The sequence below is a fragment of the Corvus brachyrhynchos genome, unplaced genomic scaffold, assembly GCF_000691975.1.
Source record: "Corvus brachyrhynchos isolate BGI_N302 unplaced genomic scaffold, ASM69197v1 scaffold92, whole genome shotgun sequence".
In the NCBI taxonomy this organism is placed as follows: Eukaryota; Metazoa; Chordata; class Aves; order Passeriformes; family Corvidae; genus Corvus; species Corvus brachyrhynchos.
The window spans coordinates 3,356,341-3,382,738 of record NW_008236973.1 but is presented as its reverse complement, the minus strand read 5'-3'; the positions used below and the strand labels follow the sequence as shown (position 1 = coordinate 3,382,738).

The window sequence follows — 26,398 nt, the reverse complement described above, 5'->3', positions numbered from 1 at the left end:
GAAGAAGGAGAAGAAGGAGAAGAAGGAGAAGAAGGAGAAGAAGGAGAAGAAGGAGAAGAAGGAGAAGAAGGAGAAGAAGGAGAAGAAGGAGAAGAAGGAGAAGAAGGAGAAGAAGGAGAAGAAGGAGAAGAAGGAGAAGAAGGAGAAGAAGGAGAAGAAGGAGAAGAAGGAGAAGAAGGAGAAGAAGGAGAAGAAGGAGAAGAAGGAGAAGAAGGAGAAGAAGGAGAAGAAGAAAAGAACAGCTGCTATTCTTGATTTAATCCCAAAAAATGTAGAAATAATCCTAAGAAGGCAAGTCCCCACACCTTGCAGGGAAGAAAGGGTCTATCATAAACCTTGAAGTCTGGAGAACATTTAAAGTGCCCAAAGCACAGAAAATGTGGAAAGTCAGATATTCAGCATCTGCTGAAACAGAATGCTGAGACAGCATTCTCCTGAAGAAACTGGCTCCTTATGGCTTGGACAGGCACACCGTTTGCTATGTAAAATCCTGGCTGGATGACCATGGCCAAAGTGTGGTGGTGAATGGAATCCAGCTGGTAGCCAGTAACAAGTGAGGTTCCCCAAGGCTCAGTATTGGCATCAGTCCTGTTTAACATCTTTATCAATGGTCTGGATGAGGTGATCCAATGCACCTTCAGCCAGTTTGCAGATTACACCAGGTTGGGTGAGAGTGTCGAACTGATGGAGGGTAGGAAGGCTGTACATAGGGAGCTTGACAGGCTGGATTGATGGACCAAGGCAAGTGGTATAAGATTCAATAAGGCCAAATGCTGGGTCCTGAGGTTGGGTCACAACAACCCTGTTCAGTGCTACAGACTGGGGGCAGAATGGCTGGAAAGGACCCAGCAGAAAATTACCTGGAGGTCCCGGTTGTCAGTATCTGAACATGAGCCAGTGTGTGTGTCCCGCTGGCCAAGGAGGCCAGTGGCATCCCAGCCTGTGTCAGAAAGATTGTGGCCAGCAGGACAAGGGCAGTGACTGTGCCCCTGTATTCAGCACTGGTGAGGCCACACCTTGAATCCTGCGTTCAGTTCTGCACCCCTCACTACCAGAAAGACATTGAAACGCCTGGAGCATGTCCAGAAAAGGCAATGGAGCTGGGGAAGGGTCTGGAGCACAGGTCAGATGAGGAGCAGCTGAGGGAGCTGGGGGTACTTAGCCTGGAGAAAAGAAGACTCAGGGGTGACCTTATAGCTTTCTATAACTACCTGAAAGGAGGTTTTAGCAAGGAGAGGGTAGATATTTCTTCCCACGTTACAAGTGACAGGACAAGAGCAAATGGTCTTAAGGTGAGCCAGAGGAGGTCTTCATTGGATATAGGGAAAAGTTTTTTCCCTGAAAGGGTTGTCAAGCATTGGAACAGGCTGCCCAGGGAAGTACTTGAATCACCAGCCCTGGAGATACTTAAACGACATGTAGATGTGGCACTTAGGAACATGGTTTGGTCATGGACTTGGCAGTGTGGGTTAACTTTTGGAATTTTCCAACCTAAATGTTTCAATGATTCTATGATTCATCAGCACTTTCATGCAGAGACTGAAGCAAAGAGTGATCTTGTTACTTACGGTAAAACTGGAAAGACTGATCTACTTATAGTCAAACTAGAAACCCAAACGAGAAGCAAAATATTGCTACCTGCATTTTAGCATCTCACCAGAGGAATTAAAAAGACAACAGAAAACAATTTATACTTTGCACTATGATCTATACCTTTCAAAAGACAAAATATCCTAATTTCTATTTTCAAGACAGTATTCACAGTATCATCATATTCCTAGACAGCACAGGATATATTGTATCACAATCCCCAATATCATCTTTACAGCTTCTTCTTATACTGTTTGTGAATTCCAACACCTCTTATTCTGACAACATGATATTAAAAGATTGAATTAATCATTCCATCTTGCTCACAGCACAGATGGAAAGATACAGCTGGGCAACTAATACATTGGGAAAGTCGATTCTTTAAATATTCCCTTACTATATTAGATTCTGGGAATGTGAGGGGGGTGTGTGTGTGAAAAAAAAACATTGGAAAGATCATTAAGAGTAGTTTAAACTGCATCTCCTCTCCTCCCAGAGACAGAGAATGTAATTTCCATATCCCAATCAAGCTTAAGAGCATCCAGCTGAAGGTCACATTCAGATCTGCCTCTTCCAGCCAACAAAAATGCTTTGCTGCCACTCAAACAGTCCCCTTTGCTTCCCACGGCTTCAGGGTGACAGTATTCCCATCAAATAAGTAAGCAGAAGTCACGAGTTAGTATACAGAACTTAAAAGATAATTGAAAGTTTCTGGAGTAGTTCACTTCAAAACACTGCAATCACTTGTGAACTGAAGTGCTTGTTATCATATACAAAGCTCTAGTAATTAGAATCAGGAAGAGAGGTACAAGGTGATTAGAGAATATTGGGAAAAATCTAGTTAACAGGAAACACAGCACATAAACCAATCAGTATTAAAAATTTCCCTGAGATACCTGCAATTAATTAAAACACAAAATGTTAAAAAGCACATTTCCATATTATTAAATTTTTTGAAGCAACTAATGATCAGAAGCCATTTCAGCATTGACATTAATGCGAGATTAACCTCAGATGCTACTGACTTAAAAAAACCATGGAAAATAGTCTCAACATCCCTTCCTCTCTCTCTCTGCTCTGCTTCCATATCCTTCAAACCAGCCACTGGCCAGCACATTTATTTCTTCATCTGGCCAGCATCTGGTGAAGAGTCAGGACAATGGCAAAAGCTGTCTGTGGATTGTCACTCCTAGAGGTCTGCCTCTCGGGGTACGGCCCAAAGCAGTGGCTCCAAGGACAGCACACATGGCCTGTGTGGAAGCAGAGCACAGCTGCACAGCCCCAGAGGTGCTGTCCTTGCACTGGGCTGCCTAACCCCTGCTTCCCGGGGCTGTCACCCAACCTCCAGCAGCAAAAACCCCTAATGGAACAGAACTTTGTGGGGTTTTTTAGTTTATTTTTTTTTTTTTAAAGATAGGAGTTTTACTAAAGCCCTCTGAGCCACTGTATGGAGTTCAGTTTCATACTCAAGACTACTTAAAAATCAGTTCTAACTCAGAATGAGAAAGTACAAAGGGTATGCACATGTTTTGTCTTCAAGACAGCTACAACATTTGTGTTCCAAATATGGAATTTTGTTCATTTTTCTCTTCTTTGATAACACAAGCAGGTCAGGGGTTTCAAATGGAGTATGAATGTGCAAGTACAGAAAGGTCCAGACTATACTATATATCATTTCCTAACTCTTATAACAGTCCTTTCCTAGGAAAAAATTATTTCTTTTCAAAATTCTCTTTCTTACCAAATCCTGGAGTGATCTCATACTTGCAGATTATCTTTCAATTTTCATCTTTCTTGTTCCTCATAAAATATGCACTGAAGTTTTCACAGGAAAACAACTACCTTGCAATAAAGACAGCTAATTGTTTTGAAAGTTGTTTTTTTTTTTTAATTAGATGTTTTTATTCTTCAGTGAAAAACTTATTTTGGAATGAAATTTTCTAGGCCATTAATCTAGTGCAGATTCATGAGACTTAGGGAATTAGTTAACTTAGAAGAACAGCTACTGTGCATGCTCTGTAATTGCTCTCATTGAAATTGTCAAAGATTTTTAATATGCAGTTACCGCACCGATTAAAAGCTGTTAAAGTATGTCTCCATTTAAGAGGCCATCATTCCAGAGTGTCATTATCTGCTATTAATATTTCAATTAGAGAACATCACATGCTCCTCTGAAGAAATGCGCAACTACTCACAAAACAAGTCCCTTCATTGATAATGCTCCAGGAGTATGACACAAACCTCCTATTTTTGTTCCTACCTTTAATTACCTTCTATAAATATCTTGCCAGAAGTTTAAGGGATTAGCTCCTTTTGTATAGAAATATGCATTTGTGTTGACAAACACCTTCCAACCATCCTGCTTCTAAGAAGGGAGGTGACAGCTGCAGGAATTATACTGGCCCTTCTACAGAGCCATGTTACAACCTCACTCTTCAACCAGGTGTTCAAACAGGCTGATACATCACAGCGCACCCTGTCAGCCCTTCTTAGGACATCAGCCAGAACTACCAGCATTTTTCAGGTAGCACTGGTAGCTCAAACAGGCTTCACGTCTACTTTTTTTTCCACCGGAACAGAGGATTTAGCTCAAATCCTATGGCTCTGCAACAGCCAATATTTCAGCAGTGTGAAATATTTTTCAAGGCACAACTCCTTTCTCTTTTTTGAGACTAAAAATAAAACCCAAACACTTTTTTTACTATAACAGATCTTATAGCCCTATTTTCATCATGTCAGTGATGATAATCAACTTCTAGTAAAGCTGATATACCTGGAGCCACCTCTCAAAGGATGGACCTCATCTAGCCTCAAAACAGTGACAGGACCAGATAAAATGGCCTGACCTTCTGCCAGGGGAAGTTTAGATTAGATATTAGGAACAATTTCTTCATTGAAATATTGAAGGCATTGGAACAGGATGCCCAGAGAAGTGTTCAAAAATCATGTGGATGTGGCACTTAGAGCAATGGTTTGCTGGTGAACATGATGGTGCTGGGTTTATGTTTGGACCTGATGATCTTGTACATACATCCCTTTCAACCTAAATGATCCTATGATTCTAAGCCAATAGATGATGGTTGACTACACACACAGCACTTTTACTCCACCTCACACTAAACAGCAAAAAGTTACAGCTCACATCTGTTGGGTGTTAAATAATTAAAATAATTTGAATGAAGCTTTCTTTTTAAGAAGCATAAAGGAACTTAGAAATTTAAACATATCAAGGGGAGGGAAAAAAAAAAGAGCTTGAGGAATAAAAGCCCAAAAGCTTGCAGTGGCTTGTTTGGCAGATCTCTGCTGTTTCCAATACTTTTCTCTCTAGGCCTTTTTCCATAAATATGCAAGGCATTCGAAACGCATGCCTTACACTGTGCACTGACTTCCAGGTGATTTCAAGGATATGACCCTAAAGTGCAATTTCTATTCCAGACTCCAGCCTTACATCTCCATCAACCCCCTGTAACACACAGTGTAAACAGCCAGCCCACTCACACTCGGCTCTCCAGTGGGGCTTTGACAGCCGTTAGCATCTCTCTCAGAAAAAAATCCTGGTGATACAGAAGGTAAAAGGTAAACAGCTTCTTGCAAGAAGAGAAAAGTAAGCCTCTGCCAACTCTGCAAGCTGCAGAAGCAGCTACTGCAGCCCTTATAGCAGCTTTTCCTTTGTTATTGCACTTGAAGCTTTGCAACTATCCATACAAAAAATCCAGCAGTGCTGAGGGTCACACCACCTTCACTTCGGCCACAGTTCTACCTCCCTCCCAAGGCATGCTAGGACATCTGGCCAACATGCCTGCATTCTCATGCAGTCTGTGACCAGTGCTGCTGTCCCAGCAAAAGCCCAAACTCTGCTTCAGGCGATGATCAGCATTCCCTCTTTTGCTTTGGGGAACAGAAAACATTATCTTACTGAATAAGCTGTTCTGCAAGTGCTGCCCTGCTGATCTTTGTGGTACCTTTACAGGGGATTGCTTTGCTCAGCATGGAGTACACCAGCACAGCCAGCCCCATGCAGGTCTATCCTGGAGAAGACAAGCGTTCAAGTTAAAAACCAGTAGCTGCAGTCAAACCTGAGGCACATGGGACCACTGTCAGTACAAAGAGCAACATCCAGAAGAACTGACCAGGATGACATCACCTACACTCCTGTGACAGCAGCGACATTTCTCTAGGGAGCACAGGCACTTTGCCAGCCCTTTATTTACTCAGCCCTTTTGTAGTTGCATGTGTCAGGGACTGGGCAGGAAGAAGAGGTCTCAGCATCTCCTCTCCAAGCCTCCATGTGCCAAGCCAGAGGAGCACACTGCAAAGCCATTTTGACACAAACCCTGATGCCTTTGCAAGGAACAGATCACGCCTGCAGAGAGGCTGCCAGCAAAACAGCCAGACACACGCTGCTCTCTGAGCCACCCAGCCTCAGTCCCTGTCCCCACAGTTCCCAGCAAAGCCAGCTGTCAGCCAGACCAAACTTGCAAAGATGACTTTGTTCTTTACAGCAGAGGGTGGCATTTTGGAAGAATCTGGACTGAAAAAACTGGACTTCATTGCTAAATTGCAATAATTTTCTGTATACATATGTGGGTATTTATACATTTTTTCTTCTTTAGGGAAGAAAACAAATACTTTGATAATGGGATTAGATGACTGGTAAAAAATCACGGTTTTCACTTGCGCCTCACTAGAATACTTTATGACTAGTAGCAATGTGTAAATACTGAGAAAAAAAAACCACTCTGAAAATTGATGTGAAAGAGATGGATAGAAGATACAATTAATAGCAAAAATCCCAAAAAAGGTCATTATATTAGTGCATTAACAAGTCCAAATGCTACTGTAGTACAACCCTAACAGGGTTATGCTCAAACTGAAGTCCAGGCCTCAACATCACCCACCTGTATTGTTTACACCCTCTTTCTTCAAATATCCCTTTCCTCTTTGGAGTGCTGGATGACTACACACAATGTCTTTAATAGTTGACTCCAAAAAAGCAACCCATGAGAAGCCACAGGAAGAACTCATGCCTACAACCAAGTGCAAGGAACTCTGCTAGCACCTAGTAGGCACTACGAATGGCAGCATTTGCAGCTCTTGACACTTTCTTCTGACTCAAATTAGTTGTTCTTCAAATATCTGTATCATATAATTAGGAAGTACAGCATCATTGAGAGAACACGGATTTTGCATTTCTTGACCTTTTTCCTACTAATTTTCAGCAGACTATTTAATGTTAAAATTATATGCCATGCAATGCGATTCCAGTTAGGAATGCACAAGTAAGACTGGCATATAAAGGTGGTGGTATTAATTACCATGAAAACACTCCAGCAGGCAGACTAGCTGATATCTGTATTCAACTGGATGACTTTATTCATTAAAAAGATGTTATTTTGGAAAAACAGGTCCAAGAAGTCCTGGTACCTCAGCTAGAAGAAGCATTTCATAGCACAAATGTTCAATTTCCAGTTACTGAGGTAATATTCAATTGCCAGAAAGACAACAGTTACTGCTCGGCAGGCACCCTTGTCACTGGGATACATTCAGTAAAAAAATTACAAGGTCATCACTGCGTCAGTCCTGGTCTGCAGAAAGTATAGTGCCAGTAATGTTTTGTTTACTGTCTTTTCATTCTGTGTAATTCTTAGATTGTTGCAGACTTCGTAAGACATTTGCAGTGGTACTACTGAACTTTTTTTAAAGAATGAGGTCTGATGCCAACTCATCTGTAATTTCCTTAGTCAGGACTGGTTGACATGCTTGTTAAAAAACACTGTTATACAGAACTATCTGTTTCTGTTTTAAAAATAGCCTTCCTAGAACAGAGTACATATTCTGGGCTGGCTTTGTAAAGAACACGGCCTTCGGGCCCTAACCAGCAGTTTCGGTACAAATGGCTAACACGGAGCATCCCCTGCCTCCTGCCGCAGCACATCACACCTGCGCAGCCGGAGCTGGTAATCAAACCCTTGCCCGCAGCATAACAGATTAAAAACTTAATCCCGAACGCATTGAACACTCATAAGGTTCATTAACTTCAGTCCCTGGTTTGTACACAAGAGAAACACCAGTGTGAGATGCAAGGTCAGGAGGCGGCAGAGCTTTGCTTTGAATTGGCGTGACTTGGTTTCCTCACACCTGTGAAGTTCACACCAGAGGGTAACTCGGTGCAGAGCTTACCAGGATGACTCTTTGCTCAGAGAGTCAAAAAGGTGTTTAGTTATATCAACCATGTTACCAGTGTTACCTGTGTGCCAACAAGAAAAAAAAGAAAGGTTTTAGCTATTCCCTTGAGGTCGTCTTTCAGAAACAAGTTCAGCACATTTTTTTGGTCCAATTTTCCTTTTTTTTTTTCCCTCTACAGGCTAATTTAAAGTATTGAGCAATGTTAGCAATCATGGCTAGGCATTCCCTCAGATGGCAAAATGTCCATGTCCCAGAAATCATACTCTGGCAGAAAACAGGCACACAACCAAAAGCAGAAGTGTATCAGAGCCAGGCACTCTAACTCAGCTTTACACAACTCAGAGGATGTTATGAGTAGGATGGGGAATGTCATTTTCTTGCCCAATGAATGTTCTGTGAAGTATCAAAGCTCTTCTAGCAGAGCACAAATACAATGTAATGAAAATAAATGTCATCATTTTATCACAAAAATATGTTATTTTCTTTTTTCTTAAAAGCAATCCTCATGTGAAGCAGAACTTCCCCACCTTTTTGATTATCTGCTTTGGGAACTGCAGCTCTCAAATATTTCTTTTTCCTTGCTGGTAATATGCCCATTTGAATCTTGCTATATCCACCACATCTGCAACTTTAATGCAGTAATTCACACAGTATGATAAAGCCACAAACCCAAAATCACTGTCTTTAATGACATCTGTAATTTAGAAACTTCGAGGATAGAAAGCTTGAAACTGGCAGGAGACAGTTTCTGCAAACAGCAAGAGAGGACTGCATGTGTGTGTGGATATTTAACATTTTTACTCTTAACTGCACAAATCTGGAACCTTGTCCTGTCTGTAAGGCAAGGCACATAACCTTAGTGACAAAGATATCGAAGTATTTCCTAAGAATGCATTTGTTCAATGCATTAAAACCTTATACCACAGCTGACTTGAATTGAGAATCACACATCAGTGTCCATGGAACTTCAACACTACTCCAGCACTGTGCAAGGGAGCCCCCAAGTAAATCATTTGTGATGGGACAGTATTTTCATGGTCTAAGAAAACTGACTTATTACTTATCTACTACAAAAATATCTCTAAAAACAACTCATGGGGTCTGTGAATACTTCCACCTGCCTTCTGGCCTTGCAAAACGTTATGAGGCTGCTTCAGCACTCACATCTAAACCAAATGAGACTTCTGGTTATGCAACTTGTCCTACACAGGCAATCTCATGGCGGAGTCCACACAAGGTCCTGCATGACTCAAGACCTTCATCCACCCAACTGCCCTGTCAGTAAAGCTCTTACATTCCTCACCTGAGTCTTCTATAACCTCCAGTGCCTCCAGCTGAAGTGTGGCTGAGTGGAATAAAGGAACAATTACATTTTCTAGCTCATTTTCATAAGTTGCAGTATCTCATCATTAGCAGCAAGATGCTAAAGCTAACAGAACTAGCTCTATCACCTAAACAAGAAGATTTTAGGCCAAACAGCCCCAAAACCGCAGAGATTAGGAGATGGCAGAAGTTCGAATTTGCACAACCAGCCTTTGTTTGGCATAGCGCAGTCTTGTAGACGAAGACCATATGTCCTTTGCAAAGATACCTTCTGCCCATCTTTAGACTCAAATGCATTAACAGAGTCCATCACCTGGCTCTGAAATCCATCACTGCTTCAGCTGCATGAGCACAAAGCAAACACCCAACCTTCCACCTATAATATTGTACCCCCATTTGCCTCCTTTCCTTTGTTCTGCATTAACAAAGGAGCATAAGTTCCTGTTTATCGAGGAAGGAAGGACCATGCAATAGAAATGCTCATTCACATCTGCTGAAACTGTTGATTTTATTCTTGTTACGACTAAATCATCAAAACTGAAACATCCTCACAAGCAGAATAATGACTAAGTAAAAGAGGGTTGTTCTTTCATTTGCACCCTCACTAAAATACCACAGGTCTTGTTCCATATTGCTATGATGCAGGTAAGGGCACAAAGTGAGGTGCTTACATTTAAGCCTTCTACTCAGAATTTTACCGAAAAAATCTAAATATTACCCTTCACATTCTCACATATTTTGGTAAAATGCAGTTACAATTGCCTCTTTTGACAACAGAATAATTAAGCCTTCCAGCTTATGGGAGAGAATACTTCTCTTACTTCTGAAGCTCACCTACATTTTGTACCTGAAGTGTTCCAATAGCTTTTAGACAGAATAATTCTGTGGCTACTAACCTTTGAAGCACAATGGAAGACAAAATGGACGCACAAAAAATAAAAAGTGGTTTGCATTTCATACACAGTCTACCCAAAATACCATTATTTAAAAGATATTAAAAGAGACACACTTGTGATGCCAGCATTTTTAGAGGGTCTGAAGACACAGCATGCAAAATGGATTGATTGCTTTTGGAGTTAAGGTCTCTAAATCTTATTTGGATACCTAAGTCAAAGAGTTAGTGCATGGGTTCTGCAGACACTTTTTTTAGGCCACATTTTGTATCATTTTAATCTTAGCCTAAATATAAATATAAAATGAATTAATCATTTTGTAGTCCTGGTGTTTGCAAACTTATCACCCGGGAGTGTCACCTTCTGCACAATCTTCTTCTTGAGGCGGCCAACCGGCCCAGGGAAGAAGCAGAATCAGGGCAAAAGGCCTGGCCCATCCCCTTCCTTCAGGCATGTGCAGACCAGAAAGCAGCCCCAGCAACACAAAAACACAGGGAAAACATTCTGGAGGAATCTGTTTTTGCCTCTGTGGAGCACAGCAACTTTCCTAAACAGCCTAGAGAAAAGGCAGAAGTGCAGCCAACAAATCAACTTTGCGGACTGAGCTGATCCCCTCACTGCAGGAAGAGCTGTCTCTGGGATAAAATAAGAACTTTATCTCCCATCAGCTCTAGCATGCTTTGCCAAAAAAGGCACAAAAAGTGTATGCAATCTTAACAACTGACAAATAGTTTCATGTATTATCTCTGAATTTATCTGTCCAAAAAGAACTGTGAAATCTTTGTGAACTTTTATGAAGGGGCAGTGGGCAGGGCATGAACAAGGTGGATTGTCTGCAAGACTACAGCAGAACTAGTTCATGCAAGCACTTCAGGCCCACTTGGATGTTGAGTCATACCTTTAGATACAACAGCTCAAGGCTGTGCTTTTCTCACTTCATTTCTCTCAGCAGGTACGCAAGAATCTCCGAGCAGCAATGCCAGTCCCGCATTCCCAGCACCACGGGGTAAATAACACTGTTATTATCCTTAACCCACTGCTCATGCAAACCAGGCAGCAAACCATGAACACTGCAGGTGAACTTCTGCCTACCTTCACCAAGGCTTGAAAACGCACAGGTCACGTTCTCCTATTCTTACACTTGGAATACAAGAGGCACACAGCAAATAACACAGCGAAGAGCAGCACCAACGTACTTACTGCCTGCACAGGAAATAAAGTGGGGCTTAGAATGAGGGATAGAGGGGATACATGCTGCACACAGGTGGCTCCACTCATCCACAAGACTGGCTCTCTCACCAGCATTCGCTCCCTTGGAACCAGCCAGATTTACAATCAGTGGCAAGTTCTTGGACTGCACGTGAAGGTTTATCTATGTAGAACAACGTGTTAAAATACCATCCAGAAACAGTCCCTTCAGCCCAGGCTCCCACAGGCTAGAGGACAGGTCACAGTAAGATCTTCAATCTCTCTTCTTCTCCAATATCTCGATAATGAAAACTCCTCCCTGGCCATTTGGGAGCACAAGAGTTTTTCAAAGCTAACAGAGCTCATTGCCAGCAGCATCTGAACACAAGAAGTGTGTAAAACAACCGTTTTACAGAGTTCTGAAATGTCAGACTACAGGAAGGTTAGTCATTTAGCATTTTTTAAATGCTATCAGGATCTCAGACAGGAATTGCAGACTCCTGATAAAATTTCAGTATTTTCCCTCAATGAACCCACTTCCTGTCTGTTCCCATAAGTAAAGCAATCATATTTTTCACATTTAATTGTAATCTGTTCATGTAAGTTCTGCTGTGTGCTCAAGAAACTTTTATTTGGTGCCAAACCACTAAGTGCATCCCATAGCACAAACTCACACCAAACTGCACCATCACCCATAAAACAGAACAGTGCATTGCTTGCAAAAGCACTTTATTTTTCTCTCACACACACATCAGAAGGTCATGTTTGAGAAGATGAAGGTTTCCCTTGGAGCACAGCATTCACATGGGACGGGATGTTTCTGGCATGAGCTCTCCTGATGCTGACTTGACATCTTCCTTGTTATGACTGCAAATTCCTATCACTGTAAACCTCACTGATGACTCATGAGAAAAAAAGCAAACAAAAAAAGCAAAAACAAAAAAAGGAGAATTAAACCCTTTCAATTTCAGTGTCTGTAAAGACACAGTGATACACAAAATGTCTCAAATTTAAAAGCAAAGCACTATCCATTGGAGAAATAAAAAACTGATTTTTCTATCCTAACTGCGAGTATTTGGGGACAACGAACAGACAGAAGATTGCATGTAATCAAAGAAACTGCCTTTTTAAAAATAACCTTACTCTGCATTGTTTGGGGAAGCACTGTTGAACATGACATCATGCGCATGCAGCTATGGACAAATACAGTCATATTTTCAGTGAACTAAGTAAAACAAAGGGATTAATTCTCTACAGATATATCTGAATTATTAGGCTATCACAAACATTTACGGATGCATTTTAATTAGTCTTCTACCTAAGAGTGTTAAAATAAAGACAACATTTCTCACTTATTTCAAATGAAATTATTCCCTCCTGTCTCGGTTATACTTACAAACAGGACTGCCCTACTGCTTCTGATAGCTGAATCTTGGTGTACCTCTGACCATGACATTTACTCCAGGAAAACCACTCTGAATGTTACCCCCAAAATATCTACCAAATAGGAAATGTAGCTTTACTGTCTATATAAAATATTTATTTAAATGTCACAGAACACTCTTTTCTGTGTAAGTATTAAACACGTAACTATTTGAATAATCACAAAATTTCCCAGGCACAGCTTTGGCCTGGACCACAAACCAGTATCTTTTTATGGTACCTTAAACCACCATCTAAGGAGACCAGCACAGATACTCTTTCTACCCTGACATGCTTATTATGCCTTTGACTCTGAGTGTAGCTTCCTAGCTGTGCTGAGCTCAATTCCTCAGCATATTCCCCTTACATAGGCAATTTTGGTCCAGTTGAGCCATGTGTTCCAGTGCACATCACTGTGGGGAGAGGAATCATTGGCTCTGCCTTTTCACACCATGGCACAGGTGCTGTAGCCCCAGCAGAGTGGAATAAGAACATAGTTTAAACTCATTTTAAACTGAATTTTATCTGCTCTCCAAGAAGTCTCTCTATAAGAGAAGATGCTGGAGTTCTCCTCCCTACTGCTCCCACATGGCATTCTGCTCAGGCAGGGCCAGGGAGAGGACAGGACAGAGGATTTGGTAAACTCAAGTAACTGGAAGTAAGTACTAATTGTGATGCAAGGAAACCACAACACCAGTGCAGCACCTGGTGCTGCATCTTTTCAAAACCTCTGAAAAAAAATACATCTGATCATCATTTCAAAGCACTGCAGATGGCAGCATCACTTTTGTGATCTTCTGGAAGCAAGAGAAATCAATACCACTCAGTGTGGAAATGTCAACAGAAATGCTCAAAAATCTTAATATTTTAACAATTCCAAGTTCTCATTTGAAATTAGTTGCTGCAACAGCCTTTGAATTTTTAAAAAGATCTAAACCAAATTGTGTTTTTAAAACACAAGGTGAGCTCAAAGACAGTGGTTTGTTTTTCTTTTTTTCCATTTTTTTAATGCTAAATTCAATTCAACTTGGGGCATTTTAACCCAACTTCAGGATTGGGTTAAAATGAAAGGGACTGCAAGAGCAGTAAAAATCAATTTAATTGATTTTTATTTTTCAATAATTTCAATAAATAAAGGGAATTCTTTTGTATGCAAAAATGGTAGCATCATAAACTGGGAGATGTTTTGAAATCAGTTTAAATAATATCATTAAGACATGCTTTACTGATGTGCTCTTAAGGTAAACATAAAATTAAGCTGTATCTTTAAGTTCTCGCTACAGCACCAAATAATGTTACTAAAAACACAAAACCAATTTCCGCAATTTCCCTATGTCCCCTAAAAATGTTTTGAATTTAGCAGAAATTAATTTGGAGGAGATATGGCAAGACAGACCATACAGTCTGGTCCAAAGCAAAAAAAAAAAAAAGCCACAAAACTTAAGAGACCAGGAAAGTCCTATCAGTGGAGATAAAAAGACAGTCTAGACTAGATAACACCACCAGAACCAGCATCACCAGATCTTCAGAAGGACACTCAGAAATGGAGACTACCAAAAGGAGTATGGTGTGCAGAGATTAAAATGTAATTTTTCCAACATAAAGTTTCCTTTACCCAGCTGTCATGGAATATGTAAAATACACTACTTCTGTGTTCATAGCCATGCACTTCCCCTCCTTCAGAAATGATGTCCTCACGCAGCCCCTTCTTTTTAAGCTGTCACACAAAAAGGACAAAAATCAAGAACTACACATCACTTTTAAAGTTTTCAGAAGTCCTATAAAATATTAAAAATAATCAATTTGTGTTTCTTTTGCTTTTAATATTCCTGCCTGCTTACAAAAGCTCCTGTAAAGCTAATTGGACACCATGACATTGGTTAAAGAAAACGCTTGAAAATAATCTAAGAGACTGCTGCAATAGAAACTTAAAACAATACACCCTTTCCATAAATAATACAAAACTTTATTGCCCTCATTTAAACCAAAGCATTTCAGACATTGTTTGCTGGAAAAATTCACCTTTTCAACTTCAGGCTTTTCTCTTTGTCTTCACATAATCCCTGAAGGCATAGGGAGGCGAAATGCGTACAAAGGTTGGTCAGAAACACAAAACACCCTTTAGTTAAATTGTTACCCCAAGAAACCTCAGCTAGCCCACCGACTTTTAACCCTGAATTTGCAACATCTAGTTGGTGACAAAGGGCTATTCTTCTTTTGACACAGAGTATGTACTTTGAGAACCTGTTCAAAAATTCACTTTTTCAGCATGAAAGCACTCAAAAGCTGCAGTTCGTTCCTCTATTGCCCCTTCAAAAAGATGTCTCAGCCGTACTGAAGAGGAAAGGAAAGGTTAGGCTGTGGATTCAACATAGCTGTCAAGAAACACAAACATAAAGTTGACTTAGTAGCATTATTAGGAAATGTGTTCTGGGCCCACCCTTGGCAGTAACATCAGGGTTAACTCAAGTTGTAGCAATATTTAAAACAGCTCTGCAATTTTCCTTCTCCACCCAACTAAACAACAGAAAATCTTGTCAATAAATGAAAAACACCACACGTATTTAAGCAACAGAAATCATCTAAACTTCCAACATTTTTCATCCTCATTTTTTTTAATCCAAAAGATTTATACAGCATTTTTAAAAAATAACTTACAGGATCAAAAGGAAAATAAATGCATAGCTTTAAATCCTCAGAATACAACCTCCCCCTGTTGCGGAAGAGTTCAAAGTCATAAAGTGCTGCAGATATGACCACACATCAGACAAATAATCTAGTAACTAACTTATTTTTCTGGTTTATTTAACAATATTCCAGGCTTAGAACATTAAATAAAAATCTCACAGACAATGGGTAAGACTAACAGTGGTTTTGCTCCTTTTTTTTTCTTTTTCTTCTCCTTTTTTTAAAAGAATGTTGAGACACATCAATGGAACCGACTACAATTTTATTTTGGATACCAAAAAATAAAAAGAAGCTGGAAGGAAGAGAGTAGTGCATTGCACTGATCTCAGTAAAACTGCTTGTAAGCATCACTGTTTTTGTTCAGCCCTAGGAGGATGAAGATGAATACAATGCTGCCAACAGGGGAAGGCCAAGTGCGGACCAGGGGAGCGGTGCTCTGGGCTTTGCCTTGGCTGTGAGGGCACAGCTTTACATTATGCTCATCTAAGACAAGATCCACACACTTTGCACCAGCATTTGTGCAGCTCCTGGAGGGAGGGCTTGCAGTGGTGGTAACAGCTGTTGCAAGTGATGGCCATAAAAACCAAGAGGTCTTCCTGGCAGATTGCTGGGGTGCCACAGGAGCTCAGGTATCTCACTCCCTTTTGTAACTTGACTTTGTTGCCCACACAGATAGCTTACACACCTGCGGGATTCTGCGTTTTGCACCTTGGGCAATCACATACACCTCTTCAGTGGATGTGGAGAGGAGCAACATGCAACAGGATGCACGGTGCGTGTACTTTGTACAAGTGCAAATCAGTTTTCAGGGGGCTGGAAAGAGAAACCCCAGGCTTACTAACAGCCAAACACAGACCTCACCACCTGCTAACAGCATTTTTCCCAGGCTTAAACATTTTTGTTTATGTAGTTTGCGATTACTTGCTTCCTGTTCCTTCAGCCTAACTTCTGTCCTCCCTCCTCACTCACCCACCTGTTCCCGCCACCTACAAAGAACACAGAGGCCTCAAACTTCCAAAAACTATTAAACCAAACCATAAACAAAATTTGGCAATAGATTCAATTCCATTGCCATTCTCATTTTTGTATGTTCCTGCTGTCTGTGCCTTTTTTACAACCCAATGTCCATGGGTGCCACTGTGATGAAAAAACCCCAGCTTTCTTCCTCCAGAACAGTAACAGACAGATATTGTTTAACATAGTTGTAGACTTACACCGGGGGGGTGGGGGTGGTGAGACACCAGTAACAGAAATAAAATCCCAAGCAAACCTCGATTGTAACCGGAAAATGCCAAGACTCCTCCACTGCACCTCAGAGAAAAAACCTGGTGCATCCTACTCTGTGTCTAGGGTAAACTCCAATCATGTTTATGACCTGCAGTATTTCAAAAGAGATTGAGGGGGGGGTCTCAGGTTGGTTTCCTTTCTTTTTTCGTGTTTGTCAAGTTCTCAAAAGGGATTAAAACACTTATGCTTAGAGACACAAAGGGAGCAGTTACAACACACAACTAATCGGAAACAGTACTCAAACATTAGACTGGATGGGACTAAAGTTCACTCTACAAACTGAATCAAAAAGAGATGAGAAAAAAGTTTTTAAGTGCTAATGGAATAAAAAACAATTTTAAAGACTCACTAAATACATGTGAGGAAATGGAGGGGTCCCCTTCTTTTAAATATATTTACATAATATTAAAGCTTTTTATTTTGCTTTTCTTGCCAACAAAATTTTCTAGCTACCCTGGGCAAAGTCCCCATTAAATGAAGATGTTAAGGATTTTATAACACAGACAAACTGTTAGACCTGTGGCCTGTAGACATCTCCCTGCCCTCTCCATCTCTCTCTCCCTCCCTCCCTTACCAAAGGGCTGATGCCTTGCCTGCTACACACCATGTGGCATCAGCCACAGCATCGGCCCAAGGTGAAGGTAACACAACACTGCCTCGACCCCACACTTGGTTACCACTTTGCAAAAGCACAAGAGACTACAATCAGGGCTTGCTTAGACACAAAGCAAAACAAACAAAAAACCAATTTTGCCATTTAGCTGCAGTTAAATGGTAAAACTGGACTAATGTGGACACAGCAATACCAGTTTAAAAGTGTTTGTATCGTTTACACCGCACTGGAAAGGAAAATAAATTATCCTGGTATAAATGCATCCAAACTACAGCCTATGCCAGCACAGTATCAGTTAAAATAATAACACATCAGTCCCCTAACCAACAGAATTATCCCAGCTGAACTTTTCTAGCATAGAGCAGACCTAAGACATGAGGTAGTGAAAATCAGGCTCAAGATCTTTTTTCATTCCATAGCAACAATATATTCTAAAAATATTCACTGCTCAGATTTATGGATTTTAAAAACATTTTAAAATCCAAAATTTAAAGCTAGCATCCTGAGTCACACAGGATTTACAAATGGAGGCATAAATTTTAAAAATTTCCTCAAGGTCCTAACTCAGGAAAATAATTTTATGATAGAAAGCACATAAGCATGTGTTTGTCTCCCACTGAAACAAGTGGATAGGAAGCACATGGATAAGTGCTTTCTGAAATCTGGGCCACAGTCAGAAACCACGGTCTTTGTAGAATTTATTTCCTCATTCATTTCAGTGCTGTTTAATCACAAGTCATTCATGTTTTAAGACAGTGGGAAAAACACAGACAATGGAAGCTAAATCAAGTTTGTTACAACTGTTCAATATTTACAGCATTCATAGCACAAAACAGAAGAATTTTTGGTAACTTAAGACAAATACCTTTTCTCTTTGTTATTAAATGTACCGCAGCAGTCCTGTTAAACAAACCCACTGTCTCGAATATTAAAGAAATTATTGTTTATGTTTACCGAGTCATTTAAATTAAAAATCTGTTCCTGTTCCAAACCCCACTCTCCTTCGTCTTCGTCCTCCGGTTCTGCCTCAGACCCATTCCGACTGTTTTCATACAAAAAGATCTGCTCATCCACATGAGCCGGGGCTAACCGGTTTCTCTTTGCACTCACAACATTAGCAGAAGAACCAAAAAGGCGTTCAGGGAAGACCCTTGTGGCCAGAATACACCAGTATTTTTGAAGAACCTTTGGTAAAACTGGAAACAGCGCTAGTCTGTCAGACCACCACTTCAATGGGTCCTCATTCAAACCGAGGACCTTTTGTGACTTGAAGTTGCTCAACTCCTCAACGATTTGAGCATGCCATTCCTCCTGGTCTTCCACGCCTCCCGTCTGGCAAAAGATCTCTGCAAGCATGTTGTTGATGACACTGGTAGGAGGAGGAGTAGAGGAGATGATGATTTTTTTCATAGGGGGCTCTTCTGAAACAGTGAAGAATTTCTCTTCAGCTCTAAAGCTATTTTCTTTTACTTTCTCCAGCAGGCTTTTTGCTTCTTCCACCACTCTGTTTTCCACCTGCTGCCTTTCAAAGGCTGAAAGAAAAGGCAGTTTCTTGTAGCGGGGATCCAAGAAAGTTGCAACATTGAGAAACATGTCTATCTCAGGTGTGTGCTGGTAGGTGGTTGACAACTCTTTAGCAATCACCTCCTTTGCCATGCTGATTTCTTTCAAATCGTTCTCTTTGATGTTCAGAGTAGTATTCAGAAGCATGTGGAGAAGTGGCTTCACCATACTTATCGTCGGGTACTTTGAAGCAGACATCATCTCTGCAACCTGCTTGAAAGGCTGGAGCAGCTCCACCAGCCCTTCGATTGTATTCCACTCACTGGATTCCAGCATGAGGTGGTGGTTGTTGCTGTCCTCCACGAGAACAGCCGCAATGACAAACTGCTGCTCCTTGAGGCGCTGCAGCATAGCGAGCGTGCTTCCCCACCAGGAAACACGGTCACTTACCAGCATGCAGTGGAGAATATTCTGCTGCTTCTGCTTTTCGCTCAGCATGTACATTGCGACCGTAGACTGCTGAAAATACTCCACTAGCTTTCGGCACCTGGCAAGAAGGTTGCAGAGTTTGGGGAGCTGAAAAGCTTGTTGTATTCCTGCGTTAAAAGTGTGCCCCAAACAAGGCATCTGTACGGGAATATCTAGGAGAGAGCAAGCTTTCACAATGTCTTTACTGTAATCTGTTGTAGCACCAAAGACTTTTGTATTGATCCCCCACTCAATGAATGTTTCATAAAGAACTCGTGTAATGGTCTCTGCAGTGTTATCCTCTGGTACTTCGAATGTTTTCAAACACCGTGAGTTCACAGCCAGGCAGTTGGCAGGACTGCTGCTGAGAAAGTGAACTGCCACGGTTACATATGACCTGTTCTGGTTTTCGCTCCTCCACATGTCCGTGGATATGCCACACCACAGAACCTCAGTGAGCTCTTTCAGCACAATTTCTCTAATAGCACTGTACTTTTCAGGAATTGCTTTTGTACAGAAGTACTTCCGGCTCGGAAGTTCATACCTGGGGTCTGCTGTTCTCAAGAGGGCCTTGAAGGTAGGTTCATCAACGATGGAGGCTGGATACATGCCCTCGCAAATTAAGCTGATGACTGCAGATGTCAGTTCCTGATGTTTTTTGTTTTCGTAGTTCTGGTAGGTCTTCATGATGAGGCTATCTTGAACAACCTGCTGTGATGACTCCGGCTTGATTTTTGAAAATGCTGTGGCAAAGGCTTCCCTCATTTGCTCAGTGTTACTTTTCACAAACTCACAGAATTCATCGGGGTGATTTTTCTCAAGGTGGTAGGAAAGGTTGGACGTGTTTCCTGAATAGGCAATCTGTGCCATGCAAATACGGCAGTAGATCTTCTTCCACTGTAATATGCATCCTTCTGCATTGGTATCAAACCCAAAGTACTTCCACACTTTACTCTTTGCTCTCGGGTGAGCCACTAACTTTAGGTCTGATGGGGAACCTTCTAAACTTTTATTCTCCATTGCTTCTTGGCCACCGTCCCACCTTTTGATCCTTCACTCATTAATGAGTACCTGATAAAGGCAGTAAGATAAAGATACAATGAGAAAGCACAAGTTTGACCACACTCAACTATGTGAAATCAGCGTTTCTGTGAATGTATCAAGAAACCTAATCACTAATTACATTTGCAAATTTAAAGGTAAAATATGCAGGAAGTGTGACCTACAAGAAGCCCATTGGATTGTCAAAAATTAAAAAGGGTTTTAATATATCCCATTCTGCTGTGAAACTGAGCTAGAAGACCTGAGTAAATCTTTTTTTCTGGAATTTCATAATTCTGGGTAGAGAAAGCATAACCACCACCACAGACTTGATAACTTACTGTCACAAAAACTGGTCTTCTGCTACAGAATTTTCCTGCCTCTTAAGTTAGAACTAGACCAACATCCTCTTGCCAAAGAATTACTGAACTTCGCTGTTAACATTTATTTCAATTGAAACCTGGTACTGAAGGAGCAAAGGTTTTCTTGTTTGTTTATTTTGAAAGAAGTTCTGTTAGTTTGATCTAACTGTTCCAGCTTTTGCTTTAAAAAAAAAAAAAAAAAAACATAATAAAAAATCTGTGGTGCAAATTATGGCAATAATCTGCTCCTCTCAAATGTAAAGATGTTTTCTGACTGAAATAAAAGGAAAAGGAGCTTGAACCTACATGCAGCTCAACAATACGTCTGACACCTTTCCTGTCCTTCTCTTTCTGAAATCAAAGTCATCTCCTGAAGTACTAGTTCACAATCCTGGTTCCTGGAATAATAGTGCATTATAATTACAGGAAAAGCAGACAGGGAAGCACTAATAAATGTTATTATGCACATCAGCTGGAAAATAATTTTGCTGCATTTTCTTCAAAAGGCTACAAAAGTTGGGAGGGGATGACACTAGAGATGAGTGTGGTGATAAGGCAAGACTTGGCAATCTGTACCTTGATTATCTGCACAGGAAAACTTCTTGTGCAGTCACACACTTGAGGCCTACAGCATCTCTGTGAACAGTGCTGGCAGCTGGCACCCACCAGAGCTGATCTCACTTCACCAAAAAGCCAAGTCACAGCACAGTGCAATTGCACCCTGACACTTCCCTATTTCTTCCACACCACTGTGACAGCAACAAGCCCTTTTCCACAGCCTTGGCCAGCATTGGAAAAGAGAAGGAAGACATTAGGTAAACATAGATGCAGCCTCCTCCACAAAAATGCAGAGAAAGAGAACGGGAGAGGAACCTGAGGAGCATCAGACTGAAAACAATGGCACTGCTACTTCTCTGCTCCTTGGGAGCTGCACCTGTGCCCAAGCCCAGAAATCCTCAGGTGGCAAGACTGGCTGGTTAGGGCAGGAAGAAACAATCTGACTTTTTCATATTGCTGCAAGGGAATATTTTAAAAAAAAAAAAAAAAAAGTACATGTGCAAGCTTCCCTGGGGTGCTTTCTGTTGTTGGTGAACATTCCCAAAAAAACCAATTTTCTCTCTGAACTATAGCTGGTATTTTGCAACATTTTCTGAATGTCTTGAATGGAAAACCAAACACAGGTTAACCAATACCAAACGTATTTATCTAAACACAGCTGTTGGTTTAGAAGCAGAATGAGAGATGCAGGGCAAGCATTTTATTGGATTTTTCTGAAGATTTACTTCTGGGTGTAGACACTTTGGGTTTTTTCCTGAGGGAGGGGCAATGTTCTGCCTACTAGCATGCCTTCTACCGTGATTCATTCAGTGCCTTTAAGTTGCCAGGATAAACTATCGATTCAACATGGTAATGCTGCCTAATTCCAAACATGTGCATATCAACAGCACCAAGGTATGCAATCCCACAAAAACTGATGATTTTGAAAGACCAAGTGGTGTAATGTGCAATGAGGTAACCCTGCCATGGCATCAGATAGTGCACTGACAAGACATGTCATATCGATACATATTATAGCTTTTAGATTCCTCCATTTCAATCCATGACATGTTATCTCGAGAAAGCACAGAGGCTCATGGCATTTCATTAAATCTTAAGAGTTTGCTCTGCAGTTACCTGGTAATTCCTGAAAGTAAGGAGGAAGGCACTGTAATAAAAGAGTTGATGCACCTTTAATATTTAAAATTAGTATGACACACCTTGGATCATAAAAAGTTCATCACCAACTGATAAAGTAGAAGTTATTTCAGAGTACGGGAGTGTTACAGACTCACCCCACTCTTCATTCTCATGTATGTCACAGCTTTGCCATCGTTCTGCGATGTATCAGGCACTTGGCAATAGTGGCCCAGAGCAGCATTGTCACAGCTAAGGATATGCCAGTGTAACACAGCCTTTAGTAGAATGCTGCAAAATACATTTCAGCTGTCATGATAGCTCAAATATAAACTGCTAATCATCTCTGCCTCTCATTGAGTGTTATACAGCATAACTGGCATTATGAACACAAACCAAAAACCCCACACCTCTCTTTTCTCTCCAAGAAGAGGTAAACTTTTGCACTTTCAGTGAAACAGTGCTCAGAGTCTACTCCTGGCAAAAACAACAGCAACCCTGAATTACCACGCACAGGAGAGCACCTTTGGAGAAGCTGCTGTTTCTTTCCCTTGCTTCCTCCATACAGCTGGCCAACACCATCAGCCAGTACTGAGGCAAGGCTTCTAAGAGCCGGCAGAGAGGATCCCCTGATGGCTTTCCAGTGAGCTCAGCTGCCACAGGAGGAGGAGGAGAAGGAAGAGTCCAGACTTTCTGGCCCTAGCACCTCATCCCTGCTGTTCTTGGGCCAGGCTGTGCTGTCTCCTCATAACTCTCAGACCACCCATCTCATTCTCCTAACACAAACCCAGGACTTCTCTCTCTAGGGCAGGCCTTGGGCCAAAATAATAATGCTAGTGATGACTTGTGTCGTGGAGGGCAGCCGTACTACCCTCACAGGCAGGGCTCGGTTTCCCCAGTGGCGAAGAAAATTGGTTCAAAACCCACACAAGAGTCACTCAGATTGTGAAACCAAGCACGGGAATGTGAGGAAATGGGTGCGCAGACACCCTGCAACCTTAGCTCTGCCTCCCTGTGCATGCACAGCAATGGCACCCTGTGGGTATCCTTGTCCCACAACCTTTGTCTCAGTCAGCACAAGGGCAAGCATAAAGCAAGTGATTCCTCATTCTGAAACTAACTTAATAACTCTTTTAGGGACATGCGTGGGGAGAAGGTTTAACTGCTAGATGACACTGCATCTTTGCCTGCCATCAATCCTTCCTACCTGGTCACTTCTCTACCCATCTCTGGATGATTTAGAACCTGGAGCTCACACAGCTTTGAGCAGGAAGTGCTCAGTCTCTCACTACGCTTTACTCATATAAAGTAAGAGCCCTCAAAATATGAATCAAAATTAAGAGATGCATGATCCTAAATCAACATTTCACAATTAACTGTAAGGAAACTTAGGACAAATGAGGATACTGAATAACTAACAATTGGGGAAATAAAATACATGTATGAAATTTCAATCATTTTTAAGAAGAACAGGAGTCACCTTTAAAGTCTCCTGAACTTAATCCACATTACCACCTTCTTCAGATACAGTTTTCTACATATTACATGTTCCAAATTTAACTACAATGACTTCAAAACTACTACATAACACTCAGCATTTAGGTTTCTCCTACCAAATTTCAATGAGATATGTACAGTAGAAGAAAAAATGCAGGAGAAAGATGCCAAATAAATTCTTTGAGCAGCTTTTAATTATATGAACCATTTTTCTTATCAGTAGGATGACTTTTGGTGATCATATTTCCACTGGTAATATCCTGGTGTCACAATTAATATTAGTTTATCTTTTATCAATCCACTGATTAGATTGGTGTTTTTAAAAAGCTGTTTTAATCAAGAACTTTAGTCGTGCAGAGCTTTTTTTAATTCCCTCCAATTAATTAAGATTAAGCCCTGTAAAGAAGTCCAAGCAGGAATTTCTAAGGAAACTATTAATAGTTTAAACCATTGAACACTAAAACTACATATTAGCAGTTATACTGTTTATGCAATTAGTACTTGGAGAAATGTTTTTAACTTAAGTTCCCCTTTATTTCTGCACTTTCCTCTATGCTGATTTTAGTTAGCAAAGCAATCGCTGACTGCACACACTGTTTATAGTCCCAGCTCTGTATTTCCCTTCCCTGAGCTTCAAGATCAGAATTTTAGGTCAACTTCCCTACTCTGTGTTGAGGTGGGGGACATTCTCTTGAATAGAGAATGTTACTATCTTTTCAGTTTGCAACTCGAAACAATTACCAAGTTTTTGCACTGAACTTAGATTTCAGAGATCAAAGTCTTTCCCCAAAAAACTGTCTTGAATCCCATCTACAAAAATCAGATGAACTCCAGTAGGATGTGAAAGAATACATGTGTCATGTTTAAAAGCACATGTGCCAAGAGCACGCAACTCTTAAGTAAGGATAAGGAAAAATAAAAGTGAAACTAGTTTCGTTTACTTGGATTAAAATCCTGAGCACTTCTTCACAAAAAGGAAACGAAAGCAAGCTTTTCTTGGAAAATTCAGAGGCAGAAGGGCTGCACGGAGACCAGAACCCTTTACTCATCCACAAAGCTAAAGGACAAGCCAACAGGCATCTCTCTCTGTTAAATCTTCCAAATGAGATCTCCACTGCTGCTGTACAGAAAGTGGGAACTCTGACATGGAAACTGAGGTGAAGGAAGCCAGGATCAGAGGAATACCTATCTCTGCCTCCCTGTCCTGTCCTTCTCAGCCCCACTTTGCCACTCCAAGCTTTCCCCAGGAAGGCATTTTTACAATAAAATGCCTGTACTTGTGAGAGTTATGGACACCCCCTCAAAAAGATACAGAACATTTTAAACATATACACCTTTCTAGATTACTGTCTGAAAAAGGTACTCAGGATTTTCTTACGGAAATTGTAGTTTACTGATCCAAGCTTGTTCTAATAACACTTTTGCTTTTTGTTGCACTGACATCACTATTTTGAAGTTATTATGGAAACAAGGTTCATCTGGGTAAAAAGGTTCCAGTTGTTAAGGTGAATCACTTCTTTAAGCAATGGCTGGACACAGCGAGTCAAAGCACGGCAGCACGTAACTGCCAAGAAGGAACTGCATGCAAACAACTAGCTGAGAACGAAACCACTTGTCCTTGGAAAAAAAACATCCCAAGTTAGGGCTAAAAGAAAACTTTTCACATCTGTCAAATCTGCCTTGGTCCCACTTAGGCAAGTGACATTTCCCAGGTTGGATCTTCACCGCCTTCCTCCGGCATTTCCAAATTCAACACCTTTTTATTCAATAGCAGACTGCAACAAAACACTGGGTCATATTTTCGTCATGCTATTTCTCTGTGGTTCGAAAAAAGATTTGGAAAGTGTTACACACCCTAGGCAAAATACCCAAATTTCCTCTGCCAAGAAACGCTAATGCTAGAAAAATGCTCAGATGACTTCAAACCATATGCACATCTGCCCTTTTTGTCACCAGGGTCGTCTCGTTTGTTTGCGGGTTTTATTGCTGCCTTTTGAGAATGAGAAATCTCATCCAGCAGAAGAATAAGGAATGAACAAAAAGTAGACAAAATGCTACCCAACGATGCCACATGTGATAAGAAGAACCAATACTCTCCTATCGTGTGGTGTACTTGTTCCATCTCCTTCCCAGTACTTCAGATATTCTCTATGCCAATATCCTCATCTGCCTGAACTCCTTACTGAAACACTCGGCCCTCTCTATATTACTTTTTTTACTGTTCCTCTGGTTAAAAATATCAACAGGGCCACAAAAGCTTACTTGTGGATAAGGACAGAAAGTTAAAGGCATGGACTTCAATGCTAGTGGTATGCTCAGCTCTGATGATAACCTACACATGTGTCTGAACTCATAGCTTGCTCTAAGTTTATAAACTCAGAAACGTTTTAGAGTCTTCGAGAGTAATGTGAGCAGATTGTTGTTTTTCTGGCAAACCCAAAGTTTCCCCTAAGTCAGCATTTAACATGCTGCTGATCCAAATCACTGAAAAAACCTAACTTCTCAACTTCTCAAACAACGACTAACCTAAAGTCCCTTAGAAAACCTACAAGTGTCACTCACTCGTCAGCTTAAAAGCTATCAGCGAGTGACAGCCGGTGTCAAATACTAAGATTTTGGAGCACAGGTACGTTCCCCTCCTGGAGCAGTCGGGACAGGGAGGC

General features: G+C 41.0%; 2 protein-coding genes across 3 annotated transcripts in view; both read right to left on the bottom strand.

Moving 5' to 3' along the window:
- Positions 1-26,398, bottom strand: part of DHRSX (dehydrogenase/reductase X-linked) — a 202,795-nt gene that overhangs the window by 135,072 nt on the left and 41,325 nt on the right. The window lies entirely within an intron of this gene.
- ZBED1 (zinc finger BED-type containing 1) lies at positions 14,547-26,385 on the bottom strand. The gene is made up of 2 exons (XM_008629327.2): positions 22,397-26,385; positions 14,547-20,232 (listed from the first exon to the last, which is right to left on the bottom strand). Exon 2 carries the CDS (start codon positions 20,179-20,181, stop codon positions 18,094-18,096), a length of 2,088 nt encoding a protein of 695 aa, XP_008627549.1. The 5' UTR covers positions 20,182-20,232; positions 22,397-26,385; the 3' UTR covers positions 14,547-18,093.